This window comes from Rhipicephalus sanguineus, chromosome 11 (assembly GCF_013339695.2).
Source record: "Rhipicephalus sanguineus isolate Rsan-2018 chromosome 11, BIME_Rsan_1.4, whole genome shotgun sequence".
Lineage (NCBI taxonomy): Eukaryota > Metazoa > Arthropoda > Arachnida > Ixodida > Ixodidae > Rhipicephalus > Rhipicephalus sanguineus.
Genome location: NC_051186.1, coordinates 8,074,818 through 8,094,286, shown reverse-complemented (window position 1 = coordinate 8,094,286; position 19,469 = coordinate 8,074,818). Strand labels below are relative to the sequence as shown.

Genomic DNA, 19,469 nt, shown 5'->3' with positions numbered 1-19,469 from the left:
AGTCCCCGATGCGATGCAAGGCCTGCGCCAGAGACGACGTGCCCGTAGATCTCTGAGAGGTGCAAACCCTTGGTTTCAGCGCGAGGTTCCGTCTCTGGAGTTTGGACATCCGTGCGGTATCGGTCACTGTCCGTGGTTTAACTCTAACCTCTCTGCACTGAGAGTCAACGGAGGAACAACATTGCATCGCCTAGCAGTCAGTGCTGGGCAGTATCAAAGATACATGTATCTTAGATACTATCTTAGATAGTCATCGGGTATCTTGTATCTGTATCGCGATACGTCTCGCAAAATGATTATCTGTATCTGTATTTCCAATACATTCAATAATGTATCGTGTATCTTAAGATACAAGATACCGCTATCGCAACACCACTATGCGAAGCAATTATCGCTGGCTGAACTCTGCGTCTCAAGCCGGTACTGGCGCCACTATAAGCCACCTCAATAAAACTAAGGGCGGCAACTTAATTTCATTTTTCCGCCAGAGTCTTCTACTGAGGGCAGGCGACGAGGTCTGCGCGTCCCTATTGGTGGAGTAGAGTCATGTGGCAGCTCGCCCAGTCTCCACACAAACAAGCGCGCGAACGTCTACGTCCAGCCCAGGTAGCTTTTGTTTTCTCGATTTTTTGTTCTTTTTAGTTGTGTCAGCTCCACGACACTTGCTCTTAGCCACGGTCCTGCATCGCGTACTCTAATGAGTGCAGCGTCTATTACGCAAATTATTATGCCGCTTTCGTGTCGTAGTTCAAGATCCTCTTGCGTGGTGCAAGAGGATCTTCAAGTTGCCTTGCGTCTCATGGCTTTCACACATCAGCGATTTGAAGAATCTCGCGGATGTAAGTTTGCCTTACATGAGATGACATTAACCTATATGTAAATAACGTTCTAAAGACAATAGATCCACCGATACCGATGCTCGATCTAATAGAACAAGCCTTTACCTAACAAAAGATATCTCGGTGTACCATATTACTTATTTTCGTACTAATTATATATTAAAAGAATTTTTGAAATCAAAATTTGATTATTAGCACTAATGATTTCTTACCTGTTCTGTTGCATTGCGTACCTAGGTGTCTTTATTGTTTTTTCCGATGTGGTCGCTGCAATATCGCTTTTGTAACGTGCTGCCAAAATAAGCTCTCTGTTTTATTGTTGCTTTTAAATGTCTGTGTTATTTTATTTAGACATTTACACTTCACTTGTGTTTACTGTTCTGCCAAGGTGATTTTGAAAACAAATATATAAATATATGGGCGTGCCCTTGGTACTATACAGTAAATAATATTTAAGATTTAACGTCCTAAAACAAAGTTATGATTATGAGAGACGCCGTGGAGGGCTCCGGAAATTTGGACCACCTGGAGTTCTTTAACGTGCACCTAAATCTAAGAACACGGGCCTCGAGCACTTTTGCCTCCATGGAAAATGCGACCGCCGCGGCCAAGATTCGATCCCGTGACCTTCGGGTCAGCAGTTGAGCAGCATAACCACTAGACCACCGTGGCGGGTCTTGAGTATACAGTACCAAACATTATGCTTACCGCTTAATAAAGCAGCGAAGTTGAGTTTGCGTTATAATAATGGAAATTATTAGGAGCCACCTTAAAGACGTTGCTTGGGGGCCCTCGAGAAGATTTTAGATGAGGGATTCGAGAAACATATATACCAAATGCTCTGTTTTTCTCATGAGCGTCCCAACGAGCCGTTTCAGGCAATTTTCCATAGGCAATGAATTTTCTATGGTCTTACCTTACGTTAGTTCAGTAGAGTTTCATTCCTACAATTTGACTGTCGCCATATTAGTCGCCACTATACCACGTGACAATACAATACGTCTGAGACGTTTCCGGGTTACAGATGTTCTTTTGTTTAAGAAAAATTGTTCAAAGATCGCACGTTAGTGAGTATATCGATAATGAACGCTTTACACCAGGAGATACGTAAAATATGAACAGCCATTGCGGTTTTATGTCCAGTATACACCATTCGTTAAAAAACTCGCTTCCAGCTTTGTTGCTGCTGCACACCTGTCAGGTGATCAGGTATTGCGTAGTGGTGGTTTACAGACAAGGTTAAACTCCACGCCGGTATTTGCACCATCGTGCGAAGGCTTCTTATTGAAGTTCTTCCCGGTAAGTTGTTTCGGAGTTGAGCCCCGGTAAGTAGTTTAGGAATTGAACTAATGTACTTTGAGCAAGACAGACAAAACTTTTAAGATACTTAAGACATTTCATTCAAATGAAACAAAATTGGTCAGAGTTAAGGGACTTGAAGCAGACATTTTTGTGCATTGGCGTTTGCTACTGCGTGATATGGATATATAATAACTAACTTGCGAATGTATCGAAGTATCTTAAGATACAATTAGCAAGTATCGTATCGGATACAATTATCGCGATAGTATCTAGCATCTGTATCTCAAATACTTCTTGCCTGAGTGTCTTGTATCGTATCGCGATACAATTTCAAAGTACATTTGCCCAGTCCTGGCCTAGCTAAACCCTAGCAACTGTATACAAGGAACCCAGAAATAACCTGTATCACCTAGGTGAGGCCTAGAAACAACCTAGAAGAAACGAAAGTAGTTTTCAGAATCGTCCAGTTTCGCTGATTCAAGCCTTGCGTGGCTTAGTGCAAGTTTCGCCATTTTTTTCTCTTTTTTCTTGCTTTCGATCTTTTTTTCTCTTACTCTACTTCTGTCTCTCTCTTTCGTTGATGTCCTCTCTATCTCATTTTTTCTTTATGTGTTTATTTCTCTCCATTCCTCTCTTTCTGACTCGTTCTGTGCTACGATTTACCCATTCCCCTACTTTTTTTCCTCCTCGCCACCTTCACATCACTCCTCCTCCCCTCACGTCCCTTTCCCACCCCCTTGCTACACTATACAAACAAGGCGATGCTATACTCGACTAATGTTCCTGGATAGCACTGACGCTTGGTGACGGAGTCCGTGTCTCCGACATCCCATATCTACTCTCGGTTTGCAATGTACGAAGCCTAGTGCTGATTCCTGGCAGGCCATCTTTATGCAGCTCTGTTCTTGTGCTCCGTCTTTCGTGCTGTTTTCTTTCCGCCACCTTTATGCCTGCGTTGCAACAAAGCAGGACGTATTCGTTGACACTGCACGACACCACGCTGCGATCATTGTCAGCAGTTTGGACGTAAGGCTAAAGAATGTGTGGCAACGTATGCCAATAAATTAAGGTATTAAAAAAAACTAAGCGTAGGTGGAACGCGTTTCTAATTAGCGTAATATTGTTCTGAGCCATACAGAGCACGTCAGAATATTTTTTTCCCTACAGCAAAGCCCAGCAGTGAAAAAAAAGATCGTTTAATGAACTTTTCAAATAGTAACTCTAGAAGAAAATCTTCCATATGGAAGCTGTAGGGCTTGTTCAGAAACATCGAATTTGTCAATCAATCCACCTTTTTCACGCCGCCCTGACGCATTCACCCTCCCCTAGCGGAAAACTCGCGAAACGTCTCCTCATCTCGGAGGCTTTGGTTCTTGCAATACCGGTTGTCCCGGCCCCTACCAAACCCCTACCAAAACGGCAGAGGGCATCGCTGGAAAATGAAAGAGGCGGATTGTAAGATAACTCCCCTACATAATTTTTTTAAGCGCGCGAACTTAAGCGCGCGAACTTAAGAAAAATACCTTGTGACTGCCAGCCAACGCGCGGCGATTTTAGTGCACTCAAATGTACGTTGAACGAATTATTGAGGACTGCTTCCCACACGGACATCAATTGAACCGCCTATCGGTTACTGCACTGGACGTTAGGCGGCAAAAGGAGCATACCGTTTCAAAAAAAAAGTCACAGTTTCACCGCAAGGGCGAAGCAATGAATGTGATAGCAACAAATTGTAGCGTTACATGAAGTGAGGCTGGCAGCTAACTGTTTTGTATCCGATCTCACGCAACTACAAAACGATGGTGTAAGAAAATACGGCCGCTCCAGGGAGCGATGCTCTCCGCATAGTGACTTCGTGTTGAGAGCGCAGTACGTAAAAGGGTATACGAGCCACCCGCCCCGCTGTGATGGCTTTCGAGATAGAGCGCGCGCCAGCGATCGCGACCGCGCCCTTAGATTCAAGTTCAAAGTTCCTCCTCGCGCGACACCCCCCCCCCTACCATCACGTCTTCGCGTCGTTTAAGGCTGGTTAAAAACGGGCGGGGTGTTTCCTGTCTGCTTCGACGGCAGGCCTCCCGAGCGAGGTGATGTTATCGCACGCACCCTCCGAGCGACGGCAATGGGCCGGCTCGTTTGAAGTCTGCTTCGGCCGCGTTCGTCGCCCCGCTCACGCGCTTTTACCCGCGGTAGAACATACAACTCGCGGGGGGATCTTATCAATTTGGACTTCATACCGGAAGGACATGACGGCGATGGCAAAAACCCGTCGAGAGTGTCCATATAATTGCTCTCGCAATAAAATTCTTCAGCGAAAAAAATCTGCAGATCCCTCGCCTTGTGGGAATCGGTTCGATGCGAAGCATTCAGCTAGCAGCTGTCCATGCTGCATTTTTTGGCTTTAAGCCAAGTGTTACGAGTTGCATCGACGTGTTTTCGTAAGTGGAGTAGTTGTGAGTACATCGTGGGCTTACCAGGCACGTCGACTTCACTGCCGCTTAAAGAGTAACTTATGGTCTGACGTAACATCAGCACTCAAGCTAGAGCAGAGACATCAATTTGATTGAAACGTAGTACAGACTACAGTGGGATGACGCGAATATCATTCGTTCGCGTATTCCTGTGGGGTCGAGCAACGCTTGCATGTAGCGTGCTGAATCGTCGAAATACATATGTTCATTAGACTGCTCTGAAAGTCGAGTCAACATTGGAGACACAACTGACGTCAACCTGCCATGACGCCTGTATCACAGGACTTTATGTAATGTCTATAACCTTGTTATAAAACGGTATAGTCAGTTCTGCAACGGGAATTGACGTTGCACCGACGTTACGCTTGCATAGGGTCTTTTTCCAGAGCAGTTTCAAGACCTGGCGTGGCTCTGTGGTAGAATATCTGACTGCCTCGCAGAACACAGTAAAACCTCGGTGATACAAATATCGCGGGGTGACGAAAATATTCGTACCATGCGAAATTCGTATCCCCAGAAAACATGGAAAATTAGTATACGACAAAAGAAAGTTGAGATACGTTTTGATTCAACGTTTCTCAGGGCCGCAGCGACGCCATGAACAGCTCTGATTGATTGCCAGTAAAGTTTTTAGACGTCAACGATCATGCTTGTACTCGTAAATATACGGTGCATGCGCGCGTGCGTAATTAATGAAACAGATGTGTTGTGACCCGTGACCGCTAGTAGCCCCTTCCTAATCTTACTACGCTTTTCTGCATGACACCAGAGTACTGCGGCGAAAGTGATTTAAGAAGCGCTTCCCACCCGATAGATAAAGGAGAGAAAATTTTGGAATCACTGTCCTTTGGTGCTCTTATTTTCTTATCGCGGTGCTGTTGGGGGTGCTTTTCGAGAGATTTACGGCCATGCCCGCACAATCGGGAGGTTTGCTCAAAATTCGGGAGTCTCCAGTGCAGACGCCACATCAACGTCATCTGTAATCTAAACGCGAAGGCGCATAAAGTCCTACAAGATTCGCGCACACTGTCTCGGAGGCAATGACCCACCGTTGATGGTCGCGCAGCGCGCATGCCCGCGCCCGCGCGTGACTGCCGCGCCTTCCCTGACAGCGCGGGCAGCACCTGTTCGTACCTGTGCGCTAGCGTAGAGAGATAGAGAGAGAAAGAGAAGAGGGAAGGCACGGAGGTTAACCAGACGAACGTCCGGTTTGCCACCCTGCACTGGGGATAAGGGAATGGGGAATAGAAAGAGGAAGAGAGAGAGAAGGAGAGCACTGCCCGTGGAAAGGGGTATAGTCAGTCACTGAGGCTGGAGCTTCACTGACCTACATGACATCAGCGCTCTGACATTCCATTGGGGAATCGCGGCGTTTGAGAAAACCGTGGGCGAGCCGTTGTGATTACTGCAGCGCTGAAAACACTGGATCGAGAACCTCCAGCAGTTGCAGGGCATTTCGGGCTGTCGGAGTGTTTAGCTTATTCAAAAGCATGAATATGGTGTTCAGAAGAGAGCGAAGCATCGCAGCAATGTCACAGCAATCAAACGTCGCGGGGTGAGAATCGGTCCGCAACAACCGTACTCCAATACATTGCAGGCTAATGGGCCTTGGCCTGGACCACAGAAAAGTCACAGCATACCCACGTGGTGAATGATGATGAGTGGGGCGAAGCGAACTCGCGCTGCAGCACGGCGATGGCATTGGCGCGAGCGTGGTCCTTCTTGATGGAAGATATTGTGACTATAGATTTTTGAGAACCTCAATCTGTCGCACACACCGCAACTATGGCCGAAACTGTTATCAAGGAAGTCCCGCTGGAAGCGCGCGTCAGCGCCTTCGGGCAGAGCCCGCCTGATGCGTCTTGCAGCCACTTCACGTGCTCGCACAGCCTCGGCTCTGCCTGCCGGTACGCGCGCTTTCTCGCCGCTTCACGGTCCTTCACATTTTGAAGATCCGATTCGCGCCGCAGCCGTGCAGCTGCGGGCTCGAACGGCGGGGTCCTTGCGCCGCAGCCGTGCAGCTTGTCGAGCAGCTTCGGCCTCGTGGGCTCGAACGGCGGGGTCTTCGCGCCGCAGCAGTGCAGCTTGTCGAGCAGCTTCGGCTTCGCGGGCTCGAACGGCGGAATCTGCTTCGCGGCGTCGACGTGCAGCTTCGGCCTCGCGGGCTCTCATCTCAGGATTCTGTATGCGAGCGCGCGCTGCCGCCACCTTCCGTGCCCACCGTTCCGCAGAACACGCACGGGAGTGTCACTCGTCAACGTCGTCTTCTTCTTCTACTGCATACCAGAACGCGCGCAGTAAAGAAGAAATAATGCCACACAGGCGAACACGCACGAGAGTCTCACTCGTCAACGTCTTCTTCTTCTTCTACTGCATACCAGAACGCGCGCTTCTCACGAGCTAGAGGTGGCTACTACAAGGCTACAAACAAACGGAGGATGGACAGACCCACGGCATAAGGAGCTTCGCCCCTAAGAGTCGTATTACACTGAAATTCGTACGAGCCGTGATCGTATCACCGAGGTTTTAGTGTACTTAGGTTGGGTTCCTGCTAGATTCCTGGATTCCTATTCTTTGCATTCGTCACGTCAAAGCTGCCGATGTCGGTTTTTCGTCACGCTCTCGCGCTTATATTACCAATGTCTCTTCTCGCCGCTCCTGGGTAGATATAAACTGCCAATCACTTGTCGCGCATACGCACATATCGTGGACCGTGGTATGCGGGTATGTGCCGCACGTGTCTGGAGCAAAGGTTTTGACGAGGTGCGCGACAGGATTTTCACGTTATTCATGTCATGACCAGGCAGTCAAATTCGTCAAATCCTCTTGCCCTTCCATGCCAATATTGGTCTACACCAAGTTAAGGAGGCGATCCCGAGAGCCCTCAGATGTAGTCGGCTAGATAGATAGATAGATACGTAGATAGAAACGCTAAATCTGCCTGTGGTTCGCTAACAGATTCTCCGCATTTAAAAAGCGGCAGCCACGGAGCAAGTGCCACATGAGGCCGTAGACAGAATTTGATGCAGCTGCTTCACAGAATATTTTTTTAGATGGTATGCCCCTAATATCATTTAGCGTCCATCGCAGTCATTGATAGCCTGCTCAAAATCGACCTTCGTGCGCTGAGCAGCTTTTCATAATTCGTTCAAGTAACATTCGAGGGAACTAAACGCGCCGGGCGTTGCGAAGCCGTCACGTGGTATTTTTTTTAAATTCGCCCTCTTTAATGAAATGCCGGAAAAAATTAAGCGGGGGTAAGATAATAAATAATTACCTTACCATAGAATGAAAAATTTGATGTTTCTGAACAGGCGCTACAACTTTCGTATTGAAGATTTCTTTTTCTAGAGTTGCTATTTAAAAATTTTCATTAAACAATCTTTGTTCATTGCAGGGCTTTGCGGTTTGGACAAATTATTCTTGCTTGGTCTATATGGCTCAGAACAACACTGCGCTAATTGGAGACGCGTAGCACCTGTGGTTAATTTTTTATTTCTTGGTGTTTTTTTTTCTGAAACACCCTGTATACACATGCACATAGTACTCACAGTCGAATTGATCCATTTATGTTTTAGCGTCTCCTTTTTCCCGCTAACTTGCATGCAAAACGGAACCTATTTCTTCCTCAGATCATTGCAATGGTGTGGGGTAGGTCGGTAACAACGCTCGATCCCATTTCAGAGTGCAGGGGGCATTCTGGAAATTCAAGTGTTTCATTGTGAGTGACAAGGTGTTTACTGGTCGCGTGCGCGTAGGACTGAGGAATTGTTTGTCGGCTGACATGCCTTTGTTTGCCTCTTGAGAATTTTTCAAACGAGAAGTTCGGACAGTAGCTATCGAAATCGGATCTGCAAGGGGCTTTTACAGAAAATAGAACAAAAGATGTTACTGGTGGGAATGGCAAGCACCGACCAATCGTTGAAACAAACACATAAATGTGCACGTACGGAACTCGTACGACTTTAATGAAAAGGTTCGCAACACGGTCCTACATGACGACGAGATCATGGTGTCCTTCGATGTGAAGTCACTTTACACAAGCGTGCCCATTGACTTCGCCGTCAAGGTCTGCACTGACGCTCTCGAATCGGACCCAAGTCTTCCAGAAAAGACACCGCTCAAGGCTCCAGATCTCAGCAGACTTCTAGAGTTTTGTCTGAGCAACACATACCTCACGTTCCAGAAAAAGTTATTCAAACAAGTTCATGGAACCGCAATGGGAGCCTCGATCTCAGTCACCGCAGCGAACTTGGCAATGGAGCCACTGGAGTCCCGTGCCCTCTCTAGTTTCAACCCACGTCCAAGGGTATTCCTACGCTACGTGGACGACTGTTTCTCAGTGGTTAAGAAGTCTGCTTTGAGCGCTTTTCTTCTGGACCTTAACAGCATGGATCCAGCCATACAGTTCACGACAGAGGAAGAAGTTAATGGTCGTCTGCCATTTTTGGACGTGCTCGTGAAACGCGACGGAAGTAGGTTGTCGTTCAGTGTCTTCAGGAAGGAAACTCACTCTGGCAAGTACCTAAGTTCCAGCTCTGTGCACCCGATGTGGTCGGTGGTCGCTTCACTTGTACGTAGGGCGGAGAAACTTTCCTCAACTCCGGAGAACCAAGCGGCCGAGCTAGCCACGATACGCCGTGACCTCTCATCTTCGGGCTACCCCAGTTCGCTCATTCAAGCTGTTAAAAAGAGCCTAGCTCATCCTACGCCAAATGACTCTCAACAGCACAACGACAAGGGGAGGAGAAAAAGGATTCCTGTGCCGTACGTCCCCGGCATAAGCGAAGGTCTGTCCCGAATCCTTCGGGGGTATGAAGTCGACGTCGCTCACGTGCCTACGCGCAAGCTCAGACAAGCTGTGGGGACGGTGAGAGACAAACTCGATAAGGAGAAGTTCCCGGGCGTCGTGTACAGAATTCTTTGCGCCGATTGTAATCAAGTCTACATCGGTGAAACAGGCGACTTTGGAAAAAGAATTAAACAGCACAGCTATGACGTGAAAACCAAGCACGCGGCAACTAACGCGCTAGCTGAGCACGCAGTGTCCACGAGCCATGACATCGACTGGGATAGCGCGAAGATAATAGGAAAAGAAAAGAACAAAACAGCTAGGCTTCATCTTGAATCCCTTCACATTCAGACGACCGATAACACGCTCAACCGCAACTCAGGCAATCTGCCCCCGATATATACTCGATGCTTACGTCACATCATCAAGCCCATATAACCCGTGCCTTAAAAACTTTCATTCCTTGTGATCAAGGCCCCCGTAGTGGGGCCGAAACGTCAATTTATGTGTTTGTTTCAACGATTGGTCGGTGTTTGCCATTCCCACCATGAATTTTCCCGACCAGACGGGTTTCCGCCAAACCCTGGACTTCAAAAGATGTTACTATAAAATCTTGAAAACGTATATGAATTTGAGTTTGAGGCACCTGGTTGTTATACAGAAGAAATTACTAACGCACTCGACAGGTACGACACCTTAAGCTGCAGAGGCGCCCGTGTTCGATCACGCAATATTCGTACTTTTTATTCAGGAGAACCCACACGTCAAGCCTTACTCGATGAATACCGCAACGCAAAAATCAGATTTATATAATATTTATATTGGCAAGGGTCATTGGTAGCTAATGCAAGTGAAATTATGTCAGAATATGAAGCTTACTACAAAGCATTGTGCAGCGATTCTTATGAAAACCAATATGAAGATCTCGTAACGCAGTTTCTGCCATTTATGACTCCTTTATCTGACGAAGAGTGTGAGTCTATTAGCGGGCCAATCACTTTAAAAGAGAACTCGCCATTGGCCTCTTAGCGATGTCGAAAACTCCAGGACCAGACGGAATGTCGGGCGAGTTTGATAAAACCTTTAAATCCTTACTGTGCCCGCAACTGCGCGACATTTGTACGCAGAGATTCATTCTGTGGACCCTTGCTGGATCTTTTACGAGAAGCTACACTGTCCTAATTGCAAGATACTCAGATATGAGAAAAGCTTCGTCATGTTGACGGTTACAGGCCGATTACACTGTGTAACGTTGACTATAATATTTTAGCGAAAATACTACCAAATAGACTACAGTTTGCAGTGCCAATTCTGATTGGTGCCCACCAGACTTGCGGCCTGAAAGGTCGCTTAATACAAAAAAAAAATATACACATCGCCCGCACTGTATTGGGACACTGTTCCCACTCATATGAAGAAGGAACAATGATACAAGTCGATTTAGCGAAGGCGTTTGATCGGGTACGTCATTCTTTTCTACTTTTTTCGTCTTGACCATGCTACACTACATTCAAAAGTATAAACCAATGCTACAATGATTGTTCAATTCATTTGATTGTTAATGACCGCCTGTCAAAGCCTGTGTCGATTCACTCTTCTGTGAAGCAAGACTGTCCGTTGTCGCCACTGCTTTCTATTCAAAATGGTGATTAGAAGAATAAATAGTGGCTCTTGATCGCTTAACATTTCTGCTTAAGTTGCTTAACAAAGGCGAATGGCAGTCTTTCGTATCCGAATATCATGTATGGAAGGCTTCTGGTAGCCTAAATAGGGGCACGCATCACAAGGGAGCGCAAACACCAAAGGACGCACAGCGTCATTACTGCAATTACTTAAAATGTACAAAGCGTGTCTAGGACTCACGGATCTATTTGTCTGATTCATTCACTTGAAAGAGTTGCGCGAAATAGGATATGTTCTTGGTTTCTACCCAACAAAATTGTTTTTTTTATGGTCTGAAAGAACGTTAACAAAATAATATGATGGCTGAGGGGCGCGCCCCTCAGCCATCATGAACAAATACCAACTCGCCCAACTTTTTACTTTACTGAAAATTATATGCCTGCGCGGTCAGTGCCATTTTGGAGGCTGTGGGCTAAGGGATAGACTACCTCGCAAGCCCAGGAATTGGATGCATTGATAGTACGACATCCCTGCTTCGATCGAATCTGATTCATTGATGATATACTCTTGTCGCACGAGTAGGTTTAATGACATTTGTGTCTAATGACATTTCACACGTAATTGGCAATATGCGTGATGCGCTGCTGTATGGCGGCAGATAGTCATTGCAGACGATGGAAATCACGACGTATCAAAGACAGGAATGGCGAAATAAATGCCGCAGCCTGTGTAAAAACTGTTATGGTATATATCAAGTGTTTAAGAAATGTGTTAAGTAGATGTCTCTTGGACTGCGTTCAAGTAATGGGTGATCGCAAGCTGCACTTTGGACTGGCCATTGATATTGAGCACATGGCTTGCTGTGGCCGGTAGCTTTCTTGACAGCGGCGCTGGGAACGATCATAATGAATATTTATAGAACAAAACGTTGAACGGTTTGGCAAAAAATTAAGCAGCAGAAATGATAATTACACGTTATTATTTGTATAAGTAATTTTTTCCTCTTAACATATAATTTATTCGTGGCCCCTCTTCGACGAGAATACTCATTCGCGACAGAAACGCATTCTAATGACTTCATTCGTTTGCACAAAAGCCAGTTTCGTTTAATGAGATTACACGTCCCCGTGTTGCAGCCGGCTAACCGCATTGAATGTAAGTGTTATTAGGGGCCTGTGACATTAAGCTTTGTCGTGTGACAGGGGTGTTACAGGGCCTGCTTTTTCCTATCCCATAGTAGAGTACCATCATGAGCAACATGAGCGGTAACATGCGAGCACATTGTGGGCGGCAGCAGTAGCGGTGACACGGATCAACACATCGTGGTCTAAGCGCATCCTGTAATCATTGCAGAATCCAGCCGTGAAGGAACAACCGTCAAAGATATCGTTTCACCGAGCGCCGACAGCTGTCACCACGGTCAAGCCTGGAAGGAGAGAAACGTGTACAGATTGGCGTCGTAGCCAGCCCTTAAAAGCGTCAACCAGAGACAAGCTATCGTCACTTTGTGGGCGGCAGCAGTAGCGGTGACACGGATCAACACATCGTGGTCTAAGCGCATCCTGTATTCATTGCACATTTGTGATACAATTTTATTACTCGATACCGTAGCATAACTTTTAATAACGTTCTCTCACTGCTGATGCTGCTGCCCCTGAAGCTATTGTACTTGTATGGGTTTCGCATTCTAGAAGGCTCGTTGCTATGTCTGCTGTCGCTAGATGCTCGTCTTGCGATGTGCAGTTTGAAGAAAATATCTAGTCTTGACATGTGCTGATTGTAGCATGTTTTTTCACGTTGGAAAATGCAGTGGAATCAGTGACCGATCTTTTCATTCTATGAAAGACGCAACTAGAAAAACCAAAAAATGTGGTACCTGCAGGGATGAGACACCAACTGCGTCTGGCCCATTGCAGGCACAGCTGGCAGAAATCAGCAAGAAGCTGTCGCAAATCTCTGCGCTAGAGACAAAATTAGACAAACTAATGGGCTTGCAGGATACAGAGCAGCACATAGAAACATCTGTTCAGCATTTGTCTGATACCTATGGTGGACAAAAAGATACTCTAATTCGGCAAGAGAAGGACATTTCTGATTTGCGTCGCCGAGTCGAAACTGTAGAGAAGTCGCCGGAAGTTACGCAAATTACGGTGTTTAAACGACAAGGGAACGAATTGAAGCAGTACAGTAGCAGACAGAACATCGAAATTCACGGCATTACTCCTGGCGAGAATGTAAGCCTCCTTGAAGAAGTTAATAAAATGGCGACCTGTCTCGAGGTCTCTCAGCTATCTGAGGATGACATTGACGGGCTGCACCGCCTCCCGACCAAAGAAGGCAAGCCTCCAGTCGCTATTCTCAGATTTGTATCGAGAGCAGTAAGGAAAAATAGTTCGCTAAACGAAAGCAACTAATGAACAGGCTTCCGGTAGTGAAATTCTTTGACAACTTGACTGCAGCCAACAAACAACTACTCTGGATGGCGAAGCGCAAAGCAAGAGAATAAGATTATCAGTTCGTCTTGGAATTCAGAGGGCAGAATCTTTGTGCGCAAGCAGCCTGACATGCGCGCAATCAAAATCTCAATTGATGACGGCCTGACCATAATTACGTAACACCCGTGATAGGAAATTGCCTTGATTCTAGTAAACTATGGCTACTCATTTACCTTCTGAGCATTTCAATAACTTAGTACAGGTTGAGGATTGCTTCCGTAAGAAACGCACTTCACTTTTTCACATGAACGCAAGAAGCCTCAGAAATAAACATGTAGAAACCGACGAATACTTATCTCAGTTAGATTGCTGTTTTGATGTTTTACCTTTCTCTGAAACTCAGACGACGCAGAAGTGCACAATTTTGTCGATTATAAGCATGTTTCTGCTTACCGTTCCGGGAGGCGAGGTGCGGGCGTGTCCCTTTATGTTCACCAACGTAACCACTTCTACACTTTCAGGGAGTTTACTTGCATGTGCGGTGATTTCGAAACGGTTGCTATTGTGTGCCGCAACTTTCTTATAGCTATTGTTTAGCGCCCGCCTCAGGCGGCCCTCTCAATCATTCTTGACTATGTCGAGACGCTACTACGTTATACCAATGCTAATAAATGAAACGCTATTATGGTTGGTGATTTTAATGTAAATCAGTTTACCGATAATCAAGCAAAATTTCAGTTACTTGAAGTTATGCTTGCGAATAACTGCGATAACCTATTTCACCAGGCCACCAGGGTTACTTCACAGCGTGATACACTCATTGATTTATTCTTGGCAAATGTACCAAAGGCTGAAATTGGCGCTGGTGTCCTCGATTCAGATATCAGTGACCATTTGTCCATATTTGCAATTTTTCCAACGCACAATCATTCCAGTGCAGAAAAGTTCTCTACGAGACGCATAAATCAGCGCAGCATCGCTTTATTTCAGTCACCACTCGTCAGTACAAACCGTCGACCCACCGTCGCAGGACGACAAGGAGGACGACTCCTTCTTGGGAACCATAAGTGCATAAGTGTCGACGACTTCGCCGAACGACAGCGAGCGGATCCAGAACTCAGGGGCCTTGTGGAATACCTCGAGGGCAGGACCACCGTTGTTCGGAAGGTATTCACGCGGGGACTGGCGTCGTTTTTCTTGCGCAACGGTGTTCTCCTAAAGAAGAACTCACCGCTTCGAGCCGATTGCCTTCTCGTGGTACCTTCGACATTGGGCCAGAGGTCCTCCAAGCTCTGCACGACGACCCGACGTCTGGACACCTGGGTGTTTCTCGAACGCTAGCAAGAATACAGGAGAAGTACTACTGGCCGCGCCTTTCCGCCGACGTCACTCGTTACGTAAATACCTGCCGGGACTGTCTGCGACGCAAGACACCGCCCACTAGGCCAGCCGGACTTCTGCAGCCTATCGAGCCACCTCGACGGCCGTTCCAGCAAATCAGGATGGACCTACTGGGGCCGTTCCCGACGTCCAATACCGGAAACAAATGGATCGTCTTAGCTACCGATTACCTCACCCGCTACTCCGAGACAAGGGCCCTGCCCAGAGGCAGAGCCACAGAGGTAGCGAAGTTCTTCGTTGAGAACATCGTCCTGCGTCATGGCACCCCAGAGGTCCTCATCACCGACAGAGGTACGGCATTTACTGCTGACCTAACTCAGGCAATACTGAGATACAGCCAAACAAACCCCCGCCGGACCACAGCGTACCACCCAAAAATGGCCTCACCGAGCGGCTAAACAAGACCATCGCCAACATGTTGGCCATGTATGTCGACGTCTAACACAAGACGTGGGATGCCATCCTTCCGTATGTGACCTTCGCATACAACACGGCCGTACAAGAAACGACGCAGATGACGCCGTACAAGTTGGTCTACGGAAGGAACCCGGCGACGACGCTCGACGCCATGCTACCCAACGTCACCGACGAAGAAAAATTCGACGCCGCCGCTTACTTACAACGTGACGAGGAAGCTCGACAGCTCGCCCGCCTGCGCATCAAGACCCAGCAGCACACCGACAGCCGTCTCTACAATCTTCGACGACGCTTCGTGGAATACCAGCCCGGCGACCGTGTTAGGGTCTGGACGCCGATACGCCGACGTGGGCTTAGCGAAAAACTCCTTCGGCGATACTTCGGTCCATACAAGGTTCTTCGACGTCTCGGCGCTCTTGACTACGAGGTCATCCCGGACGGCATTACGAACTCCCAGCGACGCTGCGCACGACCTGAAGTCGTCCATGTCATGCGCCTTAAGCCGTTTTTTGCGCGTTTGCGAACCTGGGGATTCTCTTTTTTCCTTTGTTATTGTAATTTATTTGTGTATGCACTTGTTTTTATTCTCTCTTCTATGTTCTTTCACAAGCATCGGGACGATGCTTTTTCAGAGGGGGGCAATGCCACGCCCACTGCTTGTCTTGTTTTGATGTATTGGGTTTGACCGGCAGGGACGGTTATCAAAGCTCGACGCTGTCCGCGAAGCAGTGTTCGAGAAGCTTCCCAATTGTAGTAGATCGTTTTGTTAAGATTGCGCCCCGCACGCGAATGTTCCAGCTTTATCGAGAGATAACGCCGCCACCAGCGATATTGCTGGAAAGTTCGATAGCGCCTGTATAAAAGCCGACGCGCTTGACCGCTTGTCAGTTGATCGACGGCCGACGCTGTTCGCCGCTCTCAGTGTATTGCTTTTCAGTTTCTCGGCCACAAGTTCGGCCAAATAAACAGTTTCATCTCGGACGTGCTGACTGTTGTCTTCGTCGACGTCACGACCACGTGACAATACTTCCCATTGGGACCGCCGAGCTAGCTCACATTGTAACGCGAATTTATTACTCGCCGCTCTGACATCAACGCGACAAGACTTCGGCCACTCACGAGCCACTGACATACATCTCGCGTCTTGCCTCTGCCTGTGACGAGTGTCAGCTGCAAGGGCGACCAAGTGCTTTGCGGCGAAGCGCCATCAAAAAGAAATGCAGAACGCGTTCGGAGGGCCAAATTCAAAAGTTATTTTCTTCCTTAAACGAGAAATGATCTGATTAGACTTTCTTCATTTCTTAACGATGTAGTCTACTATCAAACGCCGCATGACGAGGACTTTTACTTGGACTGCATCAGTATGAAAAAGTACGGTCAAACACTCGACAAATCGCATGTTTTCTTTAAGTTCACAATTTTTTTCGGGAATATTTGAAGTCTATTTTACCCCTAACCATTTTTGTTCTAAGGAACACTTTCCTGAAAATCGTACTCTTTTTACGATTGGTGAGCGAGAGTTCCAGACGGCTCAAGAAAAAATCACAAAATTTGAAGATATTCGTAGTTCTTGAAGATAGAAGAGTAGCTGGTAGAGGTAGCTGGTAGTGAAACACAAATTTCGGAAATAAATATTAGGACAACTAAACAGAACCTCTGCGATAGCGAAAAAGTGATTTCGAAGCTCAGCACACAAAAATAGATTTTATACACATTTTTCTATAAGGCACAGTTTAACAAATACAAGCGAACTTCGAGGGCGCGCCATGATCGTCAAAATTTTTTTCTAGCAAAAATGTTATTCCACAATACTCTATGTGGCACAGGAAAAAGGCACAAACTTTATCAGCAAAATCTGCGATGTGCGAGCGCTATTTCTGGGACACTTGGCATGGAATGAGCCACATAAACTTTGCATAAAAAGCAACTACAGCCGAAGACAAAACGAAATTAAAAAAAAAAAAAGCGGCCGCAAAATCTTCGTTATCTAATCTGGTAACTGTGGTACCAACCAGTCGATTTCATTGTGAAACAGCTGTGGGAAAAAAAGAGCTTTTAAAAAGATTAGTTGTGCAACTATATTCTCTAACTTTGAGTTCATGGTCTGTTCTTGTGGATATGTAATGCGGCTGAAAAATGTATTGATGTGGTCTATTCAAATGTGGCCATAAAACATATTATGAAAAAGCTTCAAGCGTAAAGTTTGCCATCCTTTTTCTAAAGGGTCCCATTTTAATGTTTCTTTTGTAGCAGTAATGCTAAGGATTCTTCGGTACTCGTGCGAAGGTCCCATACTGTGCATCCATACTCTAAAACCGTCTGCACAGGTCGCGACGCTTGAGTGATGCGCCAGCGGCGTTAGCATTCGTAGAAGCAGGAATAAGATGAAGAAGACATGTAATCAGAATGGTCAAGTGTTCTCACCATCAGAATGAATGGCTTTTCGATTTCTTCGATAAACAGATCTTCGGTTTCTTCGCAAACGACATGGTACCGTGAACAGCATCCATCCTCATTGCCAAGACCGGGACAGCAGAACCCTGACTGGAGGAAAACGAGGCAGCATACGTGCAACAAAGAGCGGTAGCCGTTGAACGGAGAGCCATTGCACAAGCAAAAAACCGTAATTTGAACGCAAATGTCAGCCTGCATCTTGTGGAACACGCATCGAAATGTTTGGTACAAAAACAACTTCAGGCTGCAGATAACGAATGTCATTACAGATGAGGACAGAAAAATAAGCAACAGAAAAAGAAAATATTCTCTCTGAGCTTTAGTCAAATAAGGGAATAATGGAAAAGTTCAAAGCAGAAAATACGCAAATACAGTCATTTGTCATAAAGAAAACATCCACAGATGAATTTTGTAGAGTTGTGGAACGTCACACTAAGGAAATGAAGATACTTTCAATACACCCCTGCATCAAGAAATTAACAGCAAGGATGCATTACCTACAACATTCAATCGAATTAGCAGGAAATGAGCAGAAAGTGCCCGAAAATCACAACAGTATATTTTGTGAAACTGCCAATATTAGAGATCGTCAGGTTTGACCAGAATAAGCTGATGTGGCACATATTTTGGACGCAGTTTGAAAGAACAATTCGTCTTCGAAAGAATTTATAAGAGAGTCAATTGTTCCGCTACATAACCTTCCTTGATGAGAAAGCAGCTCCCTAATCGAGGGGCTACACTAATCACATAAGACTCACCAGACAGATGTAAAGCTCCTGAAAGAAGAAATCGTAATGCAGAAGAGTGAAAAGAACACATGAACGCATTGATCAAGTTAAAACCACTTTAGAGGTGTCGATGGTCTACGAGAGCTTTGCCAGACAGTGCAAATGCCCACGAACACACTGGAAGCACTCGGAGTTACAGGAGATTCGTACGTTTAAACTCTGATGCTAATCTTAAAGCGTTGCCCACCACAAGAATTGTTTGCTAACTACCAATTTTGTGAGAGAATAATGCCAGGTAGGCGAGAGAGAACAGAAACGTCGACAGGAGAAAGTAACAGCGGTACTGGTTCATAGGCACTAAAAGCGTTGATATAGAATTTTCGCAAGTACAAGAGAGGTGTAGAGAGTCGCTTGTCTGTTTGAAAAGCACTGAAGAGCTGAGACAATAACTTGCTGCCAATCAAGAAGCCGTTTTTTAAACATCAAGTGAGAACAGTATTCTAGGAATGGCATAGAACACGGAAAACGACTCTCTGTACCATCGCATGAAGAAATGGACGATTAATTAAGAGAAAGGCTAACAACGAGAACAGTATTTAAAGCAAGTGTAGAGTTATTTGACTCACAGGGATTAATGACGCCTTTCACAATACGGGCAAAGGTATTGCCGCGGTGGAAGGCGGTTAAATCAAATTTCTCGAACGATACCTCGGTTTTTCTTGGTTCGGGAAAGCATGAGACTATTGGTTTGCAGAGATTTGACTGTATTTCATGTCTTGGTTTAGGCATGGGTGATGAGAAGTTTACACGCTTCAAATACAAGCCGCAACATTGAAGCCAACGTGTCGAATTACGATACAACACAGAGAGAGTACTCGACGCTACCGGCGCGAGCATGCAGTGCACTTGAATACAGCCAGCGCGTTTGGTGGTGGCGGCACATAAGAGTCACGTTGAGCCACTCTTCGTTTTCGCGAACGCGCCCCACTGGTGTTTCGCTGAAGATATTT

The 19,469-nt window shown here is 46.3% G+C and overlaps 1 protein-coding gene across 1 annotated transcript; it reads left to right on the top strand.

The window, feature by feature from the left end:
• The first annotated feature begins 8,618 nt into the window (after positions 1-8,618).
• Positions 8,619-9,839, top strand: LOC119374290 (uncharacterized). The gene has a single exon (XM_037644367.1). It carries the CDS (start codon positions 8,619-8,621, stop codon positions 9,837-9,839), a length of 1,221 nt encoding a protein of 406 aa, XP_037500295.1.
• The last annotated feature ends 9,630 nt before the right edge of the window (positions 9,840-19,469 follow it).